The 16,497-nt window shown below is 40.0% G+C and overlaps 1 protein-coding gene across 1 annotated transcript in view; it reads right to left on the bottom strand.

The window, feature by feature from the left end:
* Positions 1-16,497, bottom strand: part of PDGFRB (platelet derived growth factor receptor beta) — a 145,305-nt gene that overhangs the window by 87,949 nt on the left and 40,859 nt on the right. The window contains exon 2 of the mRNA XM_063447897.1: positions 4,727-4,798. Within this exon, the coding sequence (XP_063303967.1) occupies positions 4,727-4,748 (22 nt within the window). The 5' untranslated portion in view covers positions 4,749-4,798. The remainder of the gene's footprint in view (positions 1-4,726; positions 4,799-16,497) is intronic.

Below are 16,497 nucleotides of genomic sequence, written 5' to 3'. Positions count from 1 at the left end.
CAGAGTTCCACTGGAACTAATTCATGAAGTGTGTGCTAGATGAGCAAGACACAAAGTGTTTTACTCTGAGGGTTACTAATACTGTGCAGAAATGCTTGTAATAAGATAGTGGGTTGGGGATTTAAACAGTGATGATGAGCATGTCTTGTTATTAGTTCAAGAACAGGCAAGCTGTATTCTCTGTTTAATAAGAGCAAATTAGATAATACACTTATTTCCCAGAATGCACATTACGCATTCCATTGGGTATGCATGCTTAAGCCATGTAATACAATTTTTAAGGAAAAAAATCCTTCTATATCACACAATCTTTAGCTTCCAGAAGCTCTCTCCAACTCCCGTGAGCCCCAGGTTGCCAAAATGTTGCCACAGGTAACCATGGCAACAATCTGCACAACATGCAAGCTGAGCTCACAACAGTTTAAGAGAGGAGCTTACGGAAGTTGAAGATCATGTGTACTGGTACACCTCTTCACTACACAGCACTTAGCAGCCTACAAAATGCCACTGGAACACCAGGAGTGTAAAGTCCTCCCCTATTCTACACGGCATATATACTCATACATTCTGCATCCACTACACCCAATATACACACACTGCATTCACAATACATACTCTGCATCCACTACACACACGCACTGCATCCACTACACAAATACACTGCATTCACTACACACAGAAACTCTGCATCCACTCTACACACACTGAATCATTGGGGTACCAGACCTTGAGCTGTGTAAGGAGCCTCAACATTTAACGACCGTTTGGGAGAGATATAATGTTTGAAAAGAAATCTACCTTTAACATTTTATAAGGGATTAGTCAATACATATGTTTTGGTCTGGGATATAATTTTGGGTAAGTTTGTCAGATAGGAATTGGATAAAGGGACAAATTTTGTAGAGCCTGTCAAACAATGGGTCGTTTCTAGTGGGGCGCATCGGAGCATCCCTCTTCATAAGCCCCGGGTAAAGAGGGGTAGCCAAGATGGGTTGCTTTTGCCAGTAGGACCTGTTACTTGGCTTTTTCACAATACCGATTACTAGGGTTGTAGCACAAATGTTGTTTCATTTGTGCGACATCAGTGGGGTTCTACATGGTTTTTCTACTTTAATGTAAATCATGAATTTGCAGAAAGATACTGGCTGGCATACAAGTTGGTTTGCTCAACTATTAGCTCAAGCATGTCATCTGACATAAAGAGGCTAAAATAGTTAACTAGTTCACAAATATCTACCGTTATTGTGATGCCAGATGTAGCTGTGAAATGGGGGTATTTCGGGGGCAGTCAAATATGGGTGAACCCAGTTTTCCTCTGGCATTGCAGGGCATCCTAAAAAAATAAATAAAACTACTGTAGGTGTCAAATAAAATTATTTTGTGACACCCCCCCCAAAAAAAAAAAATATTAATAGTATTAAAGTACTAATCACCCTTATCAGACTGGCCACAAGGTTAATGCTGTGAACAGCACTACAAGAGTTAAAAAATAGTTTGTTTATTTTTTTATTTTCTAACACGTTTTCACATGTCACAGTTTAGCAATGATATGCTTGCCTTCCTTTCCTCAATTCAAAGCGAGGAGAAGACCATATCTCAGCTAATGTTACAAATCATTGGCTGCAACATGTAACAGTGATCATGGTGACAGGCTGTCACTGTGTTCACGTGCTGCATATTACTGTCATTGGCTGCAGGGGGACTGCCTGGGTTGCCAGGGAGACCCTCAGATGGCGATCGGCAGCATGGGAAGGAAGGCAATCCACAGGGAGAGTTAAAACATTAGGGTGTGCTATGTCGCCCAAACGGCATTTAAGACAGCTTTTAAGCCAGCTCTATAATGGCCTGCATGGGTTAACTGGCAAAGAAGAACAATATAATAAAAGAAAATATTTATATTAAACCCCATGTTTAAGTTTTGTATATAATCGCACTGGAATATATAACCAAAAACATCTAACTTCCTGGTCAGATCATTTTTCTGTGTTAAATTGCACCATCTAGACCAGGGGTCTCGGACACTGGCCCCTCAGATGTTGATGGCCTACAACTTCAAGAATTCTCTGAATTCAATAGATGGCCAGAGAGTGAAAGGATTTGTAGTTCAGCAAAATCTAGAGGAGGGGTCAGAATTTGAGATGTCTATTGTGGACTGTTGTGGCACGGAATCATTTTGATATTTATGGAACTAGATGACTGGGACTCGGGATATGTAATGCATGCACTGAAACTCATTACTGTAAATTGTTGCCTGGGTTGTCCATTTTGCTTGAATTACAGCCTCAGTTGATGGCACATTTGATAATCTTGTATGTACAATCAAGCGTCACGCAGATCGCTACCCAGTTCTACATATGTACATATAGTCATTGCTGATGTTACCATACATGTCTGCACATATGTGATGGAAAATTTTCAGCACTATCCTCAAAAAAAAAAATACCTAGGTCCCAAATGGAGACTAAGTTACCAGTGTAGACTTGTGCTCCAAACTGATCCCGTTCTGCCAACCCCTGGAATTTTGTGATGCATGTTAGTCTATTCTGTGCCAGCAATTAATGAGATTTAGATGAAAGATTTTAAAAGGTGATGCCCTGCATGAATGAACAATGGTCAATGGTTTGGTGAACTTTAACCATTACTTTTTGCTCCTGTTTCACAAAGTTAATGTGTCCAAAGCCAAGTATTGATTTTCCATCTAACTTATGCTTTGAAATGCTTTATTCATATCTCAAAACAATGTCATCAATGTAACAGCCAGATGAGAACCTGACATAAATTAGCAGCTTCCCTCAGAAAATGACTTCCAGGACAGAAAACATTAGTCATCACTAACCTCCGACCAGTGTAGGAGACCACAAGTTGTAGGGGCTTTTTGAAAAATCACACATATTTGAAGTTCATATTTGTATATTTATTGAAACCAGCAACAGTTGCAGGTTTTGAAGTATAAGCTGCAAGATTGTTGTTAAAGGAGAACTCTCACTTCTCTGGAATATACATCAATGAATCAAGTAGTGTGCATTTCATATAGTTTGTGTAAAGGACAAAGCTTATAACAGTGATTGACAGGGAGCTAAGATGGAGGTTGTCCAGTTGCAGGATAAAGAGTTGTGGCTTTCTACATTTAAATTTATATCTGACACCTCACAAATAGATATTTGTTAAAATAATATAATAAATCTTGTTAGTTCTGACAGTTCTAAAACTTATCTTTTTGGTGAAAGATGTAACAAATAAAAACATATTGCTCGTCCTCATAAACATAATTAAGCACACATCAAAACAACAAATAACTTGAATTTACAAAAATAGGTTTATATGGAAAACATTATCATGACCAAGTAACCACAAACTATTTCAAATAGAGAAATGTGCATGAAATCTATCATAGGAATTACTGAACATCCTTTTCTTCTCTCTGAGATAACAAGATGTTTTAAAACAATTAAAGGGACACTATAGTCACCTGAACAACTTTAGCTTAATGAAGCAGTTTTGGTGTATAGAACATGCCCATGCAGCCTCACTGCTCAATCCTCTGCCATTTAGGAGTTAAATCCCTTTGTTTATGAACCCTAGTCACACCTCCCTGCATGTGACTTGCACAGCCTTCCATAAACACTTCCTGTAAAGAGAGCCCTATTTAGGCTTTCTTTATTGCAAGTTCTGTTTAATTAAGATTTTCTTATCCCCTGCTATGTTAATAGCTTGCTAGACCCTGCAAGAGCCTCCTGTATGTGATTAAAGTTCAATTTAGAGATTGAGATACAATTATTTAAGGTAAATTACATCTGTTTGAAAGTGAAACCAGTTTTTTTTTCATGCAGGCTCTGTCAATCATAGCCAGGGGAGGTGTGGCTAGGGCTGCATAAACAGAAACAAAGTGATTTAACTCCTAAATGACAGTGAATTGAGCAGTGACATTGCAGGGGAATGATCTATACACTAAAACTGCTTTATTTAGCTAAAGTAATTTAGGTGACTATAGTGTTCCTTTAACCCCTTAAGGACACATGACGTGTGTGACACGTCATGATTCCCTTTTATTCCAGAAGTTTGGTCCTTAAGGGGTTAATGTGTTTTTTGGTTTAGTTATAGATCGACTTCTTTTCTCTGCCTACTGTGGGTTGTGGATTGGACACTGCCTAAATGTTTGGACTGAGAAGAACAGAAATCAATCAATCCTTTTCCTATTCTTTTTTGGGTGTGGTAGGATATTTGTGTAACACTGCTGTGGTATACCATTAATTGACAAGGTTATATACTAAAGGGGGCTCTGAAGGGAATTCAAAGCGAATGAAAAAATTAAGGTCACATTAGATAAACTGAGATTTTTTTTCCAACTAGGCTATTTTTGCCTTATATGTGAAATTCACTTTAAATTATTTGTGATTTCCCAACAATTCTCCCTTAAGTGAATATTCAGATGAATAGAACGGTGGCTAGTCTCACTGTTGGCCTAATACAGACTACTGGTTCAACTGAACTCTTCTCATCCAGTATTTTAATCAGCATCTACAATGCCACTATATAGGAATATATCACTTCCATTGGGCTCTTATCCCTATAACTATCACTCTGAAATGGACTGACCCTCAAGAGATCACTGACTTATCAGATTGTTTTGTAATATTCTATGTATAAAAAAATTTACTCAATCTTAAAACCAAAATACATTTATATATTTTATAGAGGCACAGGGGGAGAATAAAAGGTACATTACCTGTTACTAAATAAAGATACATTTTCTGTGGTCTTCTTCACGGTTTAAATCCCCTTTAGTATGTCCTTCTTCCTGTTGGAAAAAAACCCCAAATAATTTAGTTTTAAACTGTGTTATGAATGAATCTCTGAATCTTATTGTTTATCTGTTTGCTGTTAGATGTGTGTTTGGTCATCACATTATATGGCATGATTGCAAAATATCCCAAATAACGACCAATGTATTTTTGGCATTTGGCACAAGACAACAAAAATAGATATTTTGATCTTAAATTAGCTTATAGCTTACAAAGAAAAACTAAAAAGTATAAATGAAGAGACAAACAATCTTTGTATGCCATGATATGGTCATGGTCACCTTTAACATTCCAGGAACACTCCAAACCCCATAACTACTAGTGCACCAGTGTCCTCCAAGATAAGTAGTCAAGGGATCGAAGAACAGTTTGAGATCTTACTTGGGGTCTGCCATATACCCATATACACCCCTTCTGCTACCACAAAGCTCTTGCACTAAACTAAGTTTGGCAATGCAGGCATTCCCAGTGTCTGAGTGTGCTCACCTGACTCAGGGTACACAGAAGGTGGCAATAGGCACCCAGCAGACCCCAAGTAAGTTGTCAAACCATTTAAAAAAATGTTTAACTACTCTGGGAGGGTATTCCTGGCACCATAATCAAGCTTGAAATGTTCGTTTAATGCATCTCCATCATTCTCTCAATGCTTTCTGTTAATTTCATACCCTCTTCTCCTCAATCCATGTCAGTACCCTTTGTAAACTCTTCATCAAAACAACTCTCCACTCTCTCCATCATGGCATCCCCTGTACTTGCACTCTCTCTCCAGCCTTAATTCTCACACTCTTTCCGGTCTACCCTCTCATCACCCTACTTCTATGGCCTAGTGCAGGGGTAGGCAACCTACGGCACTAGTGCCATGCACGGCACTCGAGGTGTCTTTGCACGGCACTAAAGGCTGCTAGAGCCAAACAGGCTCTGGCCTATCAGGAGTCCCAGTAAAACTTCAGATATCTGCTAATCCGAGAAGGTGGTGAAGGACAATCCTCAATTTATGCATTGCAGCACGTAGAGGTAGTGATCTCAGAGCACTTGTGAATAGGAATCCACACTGTAGTAGAGCAGCCTGCAGCTGCTGTTGCAGCTCCTGTCCTTGACCTGTATCTGGCCAGCCTGGCCCCCACTGGAACCCAGGGAAGCCACCCACACTGCTAGATATACACAGAAATGCAGAATAACCCTGCCCTCATACAAATAATACGGACAGCCCACACACAAACAAACACACAATCCGCACAAACGAAACACCACTAGCAATCCACATACATGCACACAACCTCACATGCAATACCCCAAAAAGCCCCCACACACTACCAAACACACACTGTGACATATCCATCCACACACACACACAATTGCACAAGCGGCCCCCATACACAGCCCACATTCATATGTATCATACACAATACCATAAACTACTCATGAACATAAACAATATAATAGCTCATATACGCAGGGCCATCTTTAACGCGGGGCAAACTGGGCAGCTGCACCGTGAGCCCTGCTGGCCTCAACTATTTCTAACCCTCTGGCCGGTAATCTGCACACTAAGGAGGCCCACCGGGTGGCCCATGAACAAAGGACCTGGTGGGCTTCTGTCAGCAGGGGCCCGCCGCACGCTGAGGCGCTTTAACAGCACGAGCGGGCCCCTTGCTTTTCGGCAGCAGGCTGGGAGGAAGTGACGGCCGCGCATCACTTCCTCCCACAAAGAGAGGAGCGCGTGGGAAAGAAGAGTAGGCAGATTGGAGGGGGGCTGGCCGAGAGCGCTAGACCCCAACTCCCAACACCTTCAACCACCAGCAGGAAAGGTAGGAAACTGGAGGGTGGGTTTTAAAGTGTATGTCTGTGTCAATATGTCTGTTAGTGTGTCTGTATGTATGTGTGTCATATCTGTGTGTGTCAGTATGTCTTTGTGTGTCAGCATGTCTTTGTGGGTGTGTGTGTCAGTATGTCTGTGTGTGTGTCAGTATGTTTGTATGTCAGCATGTCTGTGTGTGTGTCAGTATGTCTCTGTGTGTGTCAGTGTGTGTGTGTGCGCGCATTTCAGTGTGTATATATCTCTGTGTGTGTATATGTGCATACATCTCAGCATTCACACACCAACACTACACACAAATACACCTCTGCATTCAAATCTCAACACTACGTACAAACACATGTCTGTGTTACACACCAAAATTATATGTAAATACACCCCTGCATTCAAAAACCAACACTACACAAATACATGCTTGCAATCACGCCAACACCACGTACAAACAAATTCCATACAAAAACCTGTTTACATTCAAAAACAAAAACTGCTTAGTGCTAAATACAGACCTGCAAACATGGGTAAATGGTAGAGCCCCAGCTATCAATGCATTTCTGGAGTTGCACGACAGATGGGGATCTACCTTTTAATCACCCGTGCAACAGGGAGACCCCCAAATATTCTTGCACCTCTCTACTTTAGGTCCGCCACTGCGTTGAGGTGGAGGACGTGATTGCATGCCTGGGAAGGAGGGACAGGGTCCAGGGGGCCCTAAGCAAATGCTTTGCCCAGGGTCCAGTCACTATTAAAGAAGGCCCTGCATATACGCACAAATACAACAATACAAAGCAATTACAGTAAAAATAACACAAGCAGAATACGGCAACATACACACCTTGATTAAAAAAAAAAAAAAATAGGACCGGCACGCTACGGGACATCACAATCCTATATCGGCACAGTGCTGCTAAAAGGTTGCCTACCCCTGGCCTAGTGGGTCCTAAACAATTCAAGAACATTTCATTAACCTTTTTCCACGTTTGCACCACTTTTCAGAACAGAAAACATTATATACATAACCCCATTTTATCTATTTTTTAGGCCTTATATACAAGAAGCCTGCAAATAGTTTAAACATGTTTTGGAATTACAAAAACTCTACTATACTATGCCTACTCTCAGGTTCCTCTTGCTCCATACAAACTATAATTGTGAAATGCTTATATTGAATTAGATTGCTTAATTTTATTAAATGTCTAGTTTATTTGTTTAATTTTTTTACTTAATAATCTTGATATTTTTGTACATTGGAGCATGGAAAAGTAATGACATTTATTTAATATATCTTAGAAATATAATAAAATGTATACATAAAAATGTGTTGTTTTTTTATTTACTATTGCTGTTTGGGGGGGGGATTGATTTATGGAGGTGTCAATTTGTACTGAAGACTGCACTTTTTCAAAATAAATAAAACATTTTAAAAAAGTACACACTAAAGTGCTTTGGGGGTCTGGAGTGCCCCTTTGAGTGAGTTTTCCCCTTTTAGTTTTCACCTGTCATAAGCAATTAACAAGGGTGTCTTAATAAGCCCTACATTAGGAGTGTCTTAATGTGCCCTACAGGGCTTCTACCACCTGGTATGGGCTTTCAATTCGATTACTACATTTTATGATTTATTGTCTGCTATGGCCTCATTCGAACACTCAAGCACATCAATTTTCTACCTTCCATAAATTCGGTCCGCATTCGACCGCGCAGGTTTTCCTTATAAAGTACAACCGCATCCACTTTTTAGACATGGTTAACAATTCGGCCCACTCAGGCCGCTCGTTTTATCGGTTGCACGAACCCGTGTCGATCATATTAGGCCGGCCGAAGTATTGTGATTACTTTTACTGTCTTATTTGTAGTGTCTTCAAATAATGCATTACGTAAACCTCATTCAGTCATGTTCAGCTTAAGCATGAAGTTATAGCTGATGTTGATATTACTGAGATATTGTACCATTGTTCGAGCATTTGCTGTTGCTTTTAACCCAATTCTTCCATGCCAGCTGTGTATGCATAAGTGTTTATCATCTTTCTAAGCATTCCACATGTAGGTCTTTTTTTATTTTTATTTTTGACATTTTTTATTTTTGTCGTGCTATAAACAGTTACATAAGACTTGTTTGGACATCGTAGAGTCCACAGTATAACATTACAGATTTAGGTACATGGTGCATGTCAAAATGTGCAGCAAATTATTTTTGATAACAAGAGACAAAAAATATAAGTAAATAAAGGATCTGGTGGTGTGACGGGACATGTCACGGTAAAAGGTAAGTTGCCTTCGAATGCTGTGGTAGGTGTACCCTTGGTTGCCCCCATGACAATCCCTCTGTCCGAATCCCGAACAAATTTTATAAGAATGTCCTTGGGTGTCTCCTTTGGGGCCTTTGGTAAACAAAAGCAATAGTTCATCACTACTAACTTCATCTGCTTTGGGGGTAGGAGTGAGGCCATAAGCCTACAAATAAAGTGGGGTATTTCTTTATGGTGACCATTTCAGGAACCCCTCTTAGTCTCACATTCTTGGCCTTAAACCCATCTTCCAGGTTGGCCATGCCGTGGAGCATGTCAGTGTTTCTCTTTTGTACTGTGCTGAGAGCTGCATCCGTGGCAGATTTGTGGTGTCTACTTCTCCCTCAACAGTGGCAATCCTTCTGGACAGTGTGGCCACCTATTCCTACCTTTAAAAATGGACTGGATGAAACACTACTGCTTCACTATTGGCCATTTCACAACACCTGCACCTTGGTATGCTTATCTTTCTTTTGTTTGTTCCATACATCCGTTCCCCTCATCCAGCTCTATTTCTCCATCCAGCAGCTCAGGACTAACATTGAGCACTCTGCCTTCGGCTACAATACCTCTACACATGGCCCTCACTAAGCCTTGACTCCATACGTTTACACATGGCTCTCCTCGGGCACTACAACAATTTCGGCCCCTCATTTGGGCAATTACATATGTCAATTTCCTGATATACGAGGGTCAAAGAAATACAACCTTTCATACTTCATTCCAATATTACACATGGCCTCGTTAGGGCCACGCAAATCTTTTCCATACAGCCCTCTCTCGGCACACTCCCGAGAACCTGAAACCTATCACTATGCATTTAACATATCAAGGCCTCTTTGGTCTGTCACTATTTTAACTGTTTAATACTTCCACTTTAAGACAATTGCTAGTTCTGGTATTTCGCTTCCTGCAGTACGCTATGGGATTTGATTACATGTAATGGTTGGTTATTTCTCAGGGTGTTCTTTTTCATACATTGTTCAGGTCCTTCTAGTGGAAGTATGTGCAGTGGGAACTCATGCCTAGATTCAGTACAATCTGGTATCAGGTACCAGCTTTTGATGTAAACTGTTAATTTTCAGTTACTCCACATGTCTGCACTGTTATGTTTTATATTATACCTTTCTGTCACTATCTCTACTTGCTCCAAACTTGTGGTTGGTTATTCTCAATTATTTGTGAACTGTACCCTCACCTCTTGACATATACTTCACAGGGGTCTTGTTGTTCAATTATTCTGGTCACCTCCTTAATGGCCTATATCATTATGCCAAGTCTCACCAGGTATACTTTTATACCGACCATTGCATATCTGGGGGTACTTTTGCATGTATGGTTAACTGAGTAATAAATTACACTGTTCAATTTCCTTTGGTTAGTTTGGTAACAGATATTAATAGAGTATTTTGTGTCCTGGGCTCATTGCACTTACTTTACATTAGTGTTGGTGTCGTAGTTCTGAATTATGAAAACTAAGTTCTTGGGTCTCTGTCTCTGGTTGAATTTCGGTTTTGGAACTCTGTAAACATTTTATTTTGCCCTCAACTTTCTATTTACCTATTCTTACCATCAACTTCTAGCATAGCTTTCATTTTTCTGCCAGGTGTATGTCTGTTCATGCCACATTTATTGTTTTGCATTTACGTTTTTCAAGTCACCACATAAGTGATTGGCTTTACGATACTACCTCCCTTCTTCCAACGACCACTCGCTCTACATAACTTATCTTTAGCTTGGTCTGGTTGTTAGGGTACTCTAAGTAGCCATAGGTAGTTTTCAGCTTCTTGTGCCATTATATAGTTGTCTTGCGAAGCCAACCATCCTCAACTATGGAAGTATTTGCCCCTAGAGCCAAATCATAGTTACTGCCTCGCATCTCCGCCCTTTTGGCAAAAGCAGTTAGGGCCTCACCTGTCACGGCCAACTTATTTTGACTCTTTTCAATCCTCACGAGAGGCCAACACCCTGCCACAACACTTGGTGACAAACATACCCAACAGAGTCTCTCATCACCACTTGGCAACTAGTTAGGTTCCCAAATCACCAATTTAGCTTAATTGTTTTGCCACTTGGCATTACATGGGTCAGCCAGTTTCTTGGTGTTATAGAGTATCTCCCACTAACATATTTTCTCTTTCAGGTATGGTTATAAATGTTGATAAAATGTAAAGTATTGATTGCGTGATATAGACACGTGTTAAAATGTTAAACAATTAACATTTTGCCCTCCTTTTACAGGCCTACCCAAATGTCTGTTTCGGCACACCACAACCAACTTGTGCACCACTAACATAACTCGGCTTATTGTACCCGACCACAAATGGAAAGGCTGAGCATGTGGGCGGATTCTGTATTTGTGAGAGGGGATATTGCTATAAATACACAGTTCGCCCCTTCTTCTGGGCTGAGACTGTCGGTTCACCCCACCCAATCAAGCCATTTAAATTGGTGGGCCCTCTTTTTACAGGCCTACCCGAATGTCTGTTTCGGCACACCACAACCGACTTGTGCACCACTAACATAACTCGGCTTATTGTACCCGACCACAAATATACATATAAATATATATTTAAAAATATGTATATACACACATACATACATACATATGTACACACACACACACACACACAAACAGGGAAATATTTAGTGAAGGGATTTGTTTATGGTTATTGTTATATGATAACCGCTTACATTATTAACAGCAGTTGCAAGCTTCCCCTCACAACTCTTTTTGCCTATTGTCTCTTTTTACTAACTTCTTTTTTCCTGTGTATAATTTTACTACCTATCTCTACATAGTCAGTGCCTATTTCTTCTTTCAGTTACTAGTCTTCCTTAATCCACAACGGTACAACTTGTACACCATACATTCCTGTTGTCATGTATTTGTGCTAGACACAATGAGCAATTTAACAAAATTTCCCACACATTTATCTTACCATCTTACATACTTCCAAAACAAAACAACACCGTAGAGAGTGTTAGATAATATATAAATTACTTAACTTCCAATAAATCTGTAGCCTCCCAAGATCGTTATCCACCCAAAACGATTGTAATATATGTATAGAACCACAAACAGAGAATGGGATACGGCTGTACAGTCTATGGAGGGAACATACAAAGAAAAAAACAATAGTGTGATACAGTATATACAGTGAATTGTGCGCTTAATTGGATGCACTCACGAGATAATAGAGATAGAAGAGCATTCAAGGTGCCTCCCCAGGAAATATGGGGGGATACTGGTATCCTTTGCCAATGTCGAGCAGCCAATGGGACACAGGACTCCAGGTGAGTAGTAGTAGAAAAATTCGAAATTGTATTCTTTTTTAAAAGGTGATACAACACCATAAAGATAAAATATAAAAGTGCAGCAATAGGTCCAACGTGTTTCGTTCAACACAGGAACTTCATCAGGGACCGCACAATAAAAGAAATCACCAGCAGTATTGCAGATAGTAAAAAATACACATCCTACTCACCCTAACAATAATCACTATAAATAGGGCTAATCCCAAAGTCCCATTGGTCCAAGAAGTGGGGGTGTCTTCCAAACAGCTCTCCATTGGTCCAGGGAAGGTGTCCTCCAGCTGATTCAATTTTCGGCATTTTGGTGTTCAAAAAACGAGCGCGTTTGTTTCAAATGCCGGAACCGGAAGTGGACGTTTTCATTCACTTCCGCGTGTCACTTGCGTTCCACGTGCGTTCCAAGGGCAGTCCGCACATGCTCAGTGGATATTACATTATTATCTCAATCAGAAACATCCTCATACATTGAAAACTAACACCAAAAGGCTTAAAACATGATTAAAAGTGCAATAAATCTCTAGAAGGAGAGAGAGATGAATTAGTATATAATGTACAAACATCATTAATTACTTGAATACATTTCAAATTATAATATAGCAAATTTTCGTGATTTAACCCCATTGTATGGTATCTGCAGGTCTGTTAAAGTTACAAACACCTACTCTGCAGATCTATTTAAAGTGACATACCCTTCATAAATCCGTTAGGGTCACAAGCCCTTACTCTAAGAAATTATTAACATAGTGGACTCCTTTAGGGTCCATTAAAGTTATAGACACCTTATCTACAAGTGTATTTAAAGAGATAGACTCCTTTGTGAATCCATAAAAGTGACCGGCACCAATTGGAATAAAAAAGTGAAAAACATAACCGGTAAAAAATGTTCCCTCAATACTATTAATTATAGATGGTAATAAATACCTAATCGGTACACATAACTATTATATACAGTTATGTGTACCGATTAGGTATTTATTACCATCTATAATTAATAGTATTGAGGGAACATTTTTTACCGGTTATGTTTTTCACTTTTTTATTCCAATTGGTGCCGGTCACTTTTATGGATTCACAAAGGAGTCTATCTCTTTAAATACACTTGTAGATAAGGTGTCTATAACTTTAATGGACCCTAAAGGAGTCCACTATGTTAATAATTTCTTAGAGTAAGGGCTTGTGACCCTAACGGATTTATGAAGGGTATGTCACTTTAAATAGATCTGCAGAGTAGGTGTTTGTAACTTTAACAGACCTGCAGATACCATACAATGGGGTTAAATCACGAAAATTTGCTATATTATAATTTGAAATTTATTCAAGTAATTAATGATGTTTGTACATTATATACGAATTCATCTCTCTCTCCTTCTAGAGATTTATTGCACTTTTAATCATGTTTTAAGCCTTTTGGTGTTAGTTTTCAATGTATGAGGATGTTTCTGATTGAGATAATAATGTAATATCCACTGAGCATGTGCGGACTGCCCTTGGAACGCACGTGGAACGCACGTGGAACGCAAGTGACACGCGGAAGTGAATGAAAACGTCCACTTCCGGTTCCGGCATTTGAAACAAACGCGCTCGTTTTTTGAACACCAAAATGCCGAAAATTGAATCAGCTGGAGGACACCTTCCCTGGACCAATGGAGAGCTGTTTGGAAGACACCCCCACTTCTTGGACCAATGGGACTTTGGGATTAGCCCTATTTATAGTGATTATTGTTAGGGTGAGTAGGATGTGTATTTTTTACTATCTGCAATACTGCTGGTGATTTCTGTTATTGTGCGGTCCCTGATGAAGTTCCTGTGTTGAACGAAACGCGTTGGACCTATTGCTGCACTTTTATATTTTATCTTTATGGTGTTGTATCACCTTTTAAAAAAGAATAAAATTTCGAATTTTTCTACTACTACTCACCTGGAGTCCTGTGTCCCATTGGCTGCTCGACATTGGCAAAGGATACCAGTATCCCCCCATATTTCCTGGGGAGGCACCTTGAATGCTCTTCTATCTCTATTATCTCGTGAGTGCATCCAATTAAGCGCACAATTCACTGTATATACTGTATCACACTATTGTTTTTTTCTTTGTATGTTCCCTCCATAGACAGCCGTATCCCATTCTCTGTTTGTGCTTCTTACATACTTGCCTTAGCTGAATGGACAAATATTTGACCAAGTAGAACCATACACAGAAGTAGGAACCAAAACAAGTCATTTTAGAAAGGTAATGAAAAGGAACTCATGTTGAACTTTGCATAAGAACACATAATACAGCAATTTAACATAAGAGCGTTACAAGTGAGAAAATGTTTAGAATAAATTGCTTTGTTTTTCCAACACAGTGGGGGTTACATATTACTAACATTAAACAGAATTCCACTTTCCTGGTGTCACAGATGTGTCTCTTTGTTAGTATATGTACAAGCATGGCAACCTCAAGTGTCTGAGGATAACGGGTGAAACTAGGACTCCTAAGGTGGATCGGACAAGTGGTTAATCACGTTTACAACACAATATGATGCTGGCCTTTTTTGTTCGAAGACTTTTCTAACAACTGCTTGGCAAACATTGTAATATTTATTTTCTGTTTGTTTGGGTGAATGCAATGTAGATAAAAACAATGAATATGTTGCAAGTCTATGAGAAGGATATACATTTATTTTTTAGGGTGAATGTTGTTGTTTTTTTACAGTAATTATATGGGTAAATTTACATTCATCCCAGTGATTGATTTTTTTTTTTTTTTTTTTATAAATATTGCTTTATTGCTTAATATATATATTGAGCTAGACAGATAGAGATACAAATTTATAGATAGATAGTTATAGATACACACACACACACAGAGAGACACACGTTATCTTTGAGTATAAAGATACATAATTATTAAAACGTACATATGTACAATGTGCACACTGTATTTGAACTCTATATCAGTATCTCTATTCCTCTTAAACAAAACACTAACTTAACAGCAAAGAACATTTGCATTCGTATTTTTCTATCTAGGGCTGGCACAAGTCTATTTTGCACCAAAGCCAAGACCAGCAAGTCTCTTTCTTCCCCCAGCCTCTTTGTGTGTCGCCCTCTCAACCAACCCATTTGCTTGTCTCTTTTTCCCCTCCACCAACACCTCTGTGTGTCTCTTTCTCCCTCAGCCTCTTTTTGTGTCTCTTTGCACCTCAAGCCCCTTTGTGTGTCTCTTACCCCCCAGCCCCTCTGTCTGTCTCATGCACCCAGCCCCTTTGTGTATTTATTTGTCCACCAAGCCCCTCTGGGTGTCTCTTTGTTTGTTTGTTTATTTGAGTTTTGTTTTTTTCACATAGTAGAGAAATAGAAATGGAAGAACTTAAAGCATACGTTATAACTTTGGTCACATGTATTATGCATTGGTGGTCTTACTGTTATTTCAGTTGTAATGTAAGGATGCAGTGAGTGATGCGCTTTACAGAGCTTCATATCTGAGTTGAGCCATATTTTGTGTGCTTCTGTTTTGGTCTTAAGGTATACATTACGGGAATCATCTGGTAGTTGTATTTGGGCTGTAGGTGAGCAATTTTGTTTAAATTGGTGTTTGGTTGGGTAGCGTGGAGTGGGTGGAAAGGGAGGGGGTAGCTGGGAAGGGTGGCTTTGAGGGGTAAGGTTGTGGGAAGATATAGAGGATGCAAGTGTAGAGAGAGAGGGAAATGGAGTAAGAGAGAGAGAGAGGGACGAGAGTAGGAAAGAGAGAGAAAGAGAGGGGAAAAAAGAACAAAGGGGGGCAGGGGGAAAAGAAAGTGGGTGGCATAGTCTTGTGGGTGGTCTGGCTCTCCCCTGCTATTGAGGTCTAGGTGAGTTGTCTGCTCTGTCATGGGTTGCCCTCTGGCTGGGAGGACAGGCTCATCCGGATGAGGGAAGGTTTGTGTTTCAGGGACTAGTCCTGGAGATATAGTTCACCCATGGGTACCAAGTCAAGGCACTTTTGTCAGAGCGGCCTCTCGGGTCTGCAGTAGGGGTCTCCATATTATGGCGGCCCATTGCTGGAAGGTAGGCACACCTGTCTGTTTCCATAGTGTCGGGATTAGGGATGCTGCTGTGAGTAGGTGGATAGTTAGGGACTTATTGTATGAGGTGATGGGACTGGTCGTATGGTGTAGAAGCATCGGAAGAGGTTGTAGAGAGAGATCTGAGCTCGTAATCTCACAGGTTTTAGCATGTACCATAGCCCAGTAAGGGGTGATCACTGGGCAAGAACACCAGATGTGGAGGTTTGTGCCCGCTTCTCCTCCGTAGCGCCAGC

The sequence above is a fragment of the Pelobates fuscus genome, chromosome 3 (genome assembly GCF_036172605.1).
Source record: "Pelobates fuscus isolate aPelFus1 chromosome 3, aPelFus1.pri, whole genome shotgun sequence".
NCBI lineage: Eukaryota > Metazoa > Chordata > Amphibia > Anura > Pelobatidae > Pelobates > Pelobates fuscus.
The sequence above is the reverse complement of the archived record's forward strand: the minus strand, read 5'-3'. Positions and strand labels throughout refer to the sequence as shown.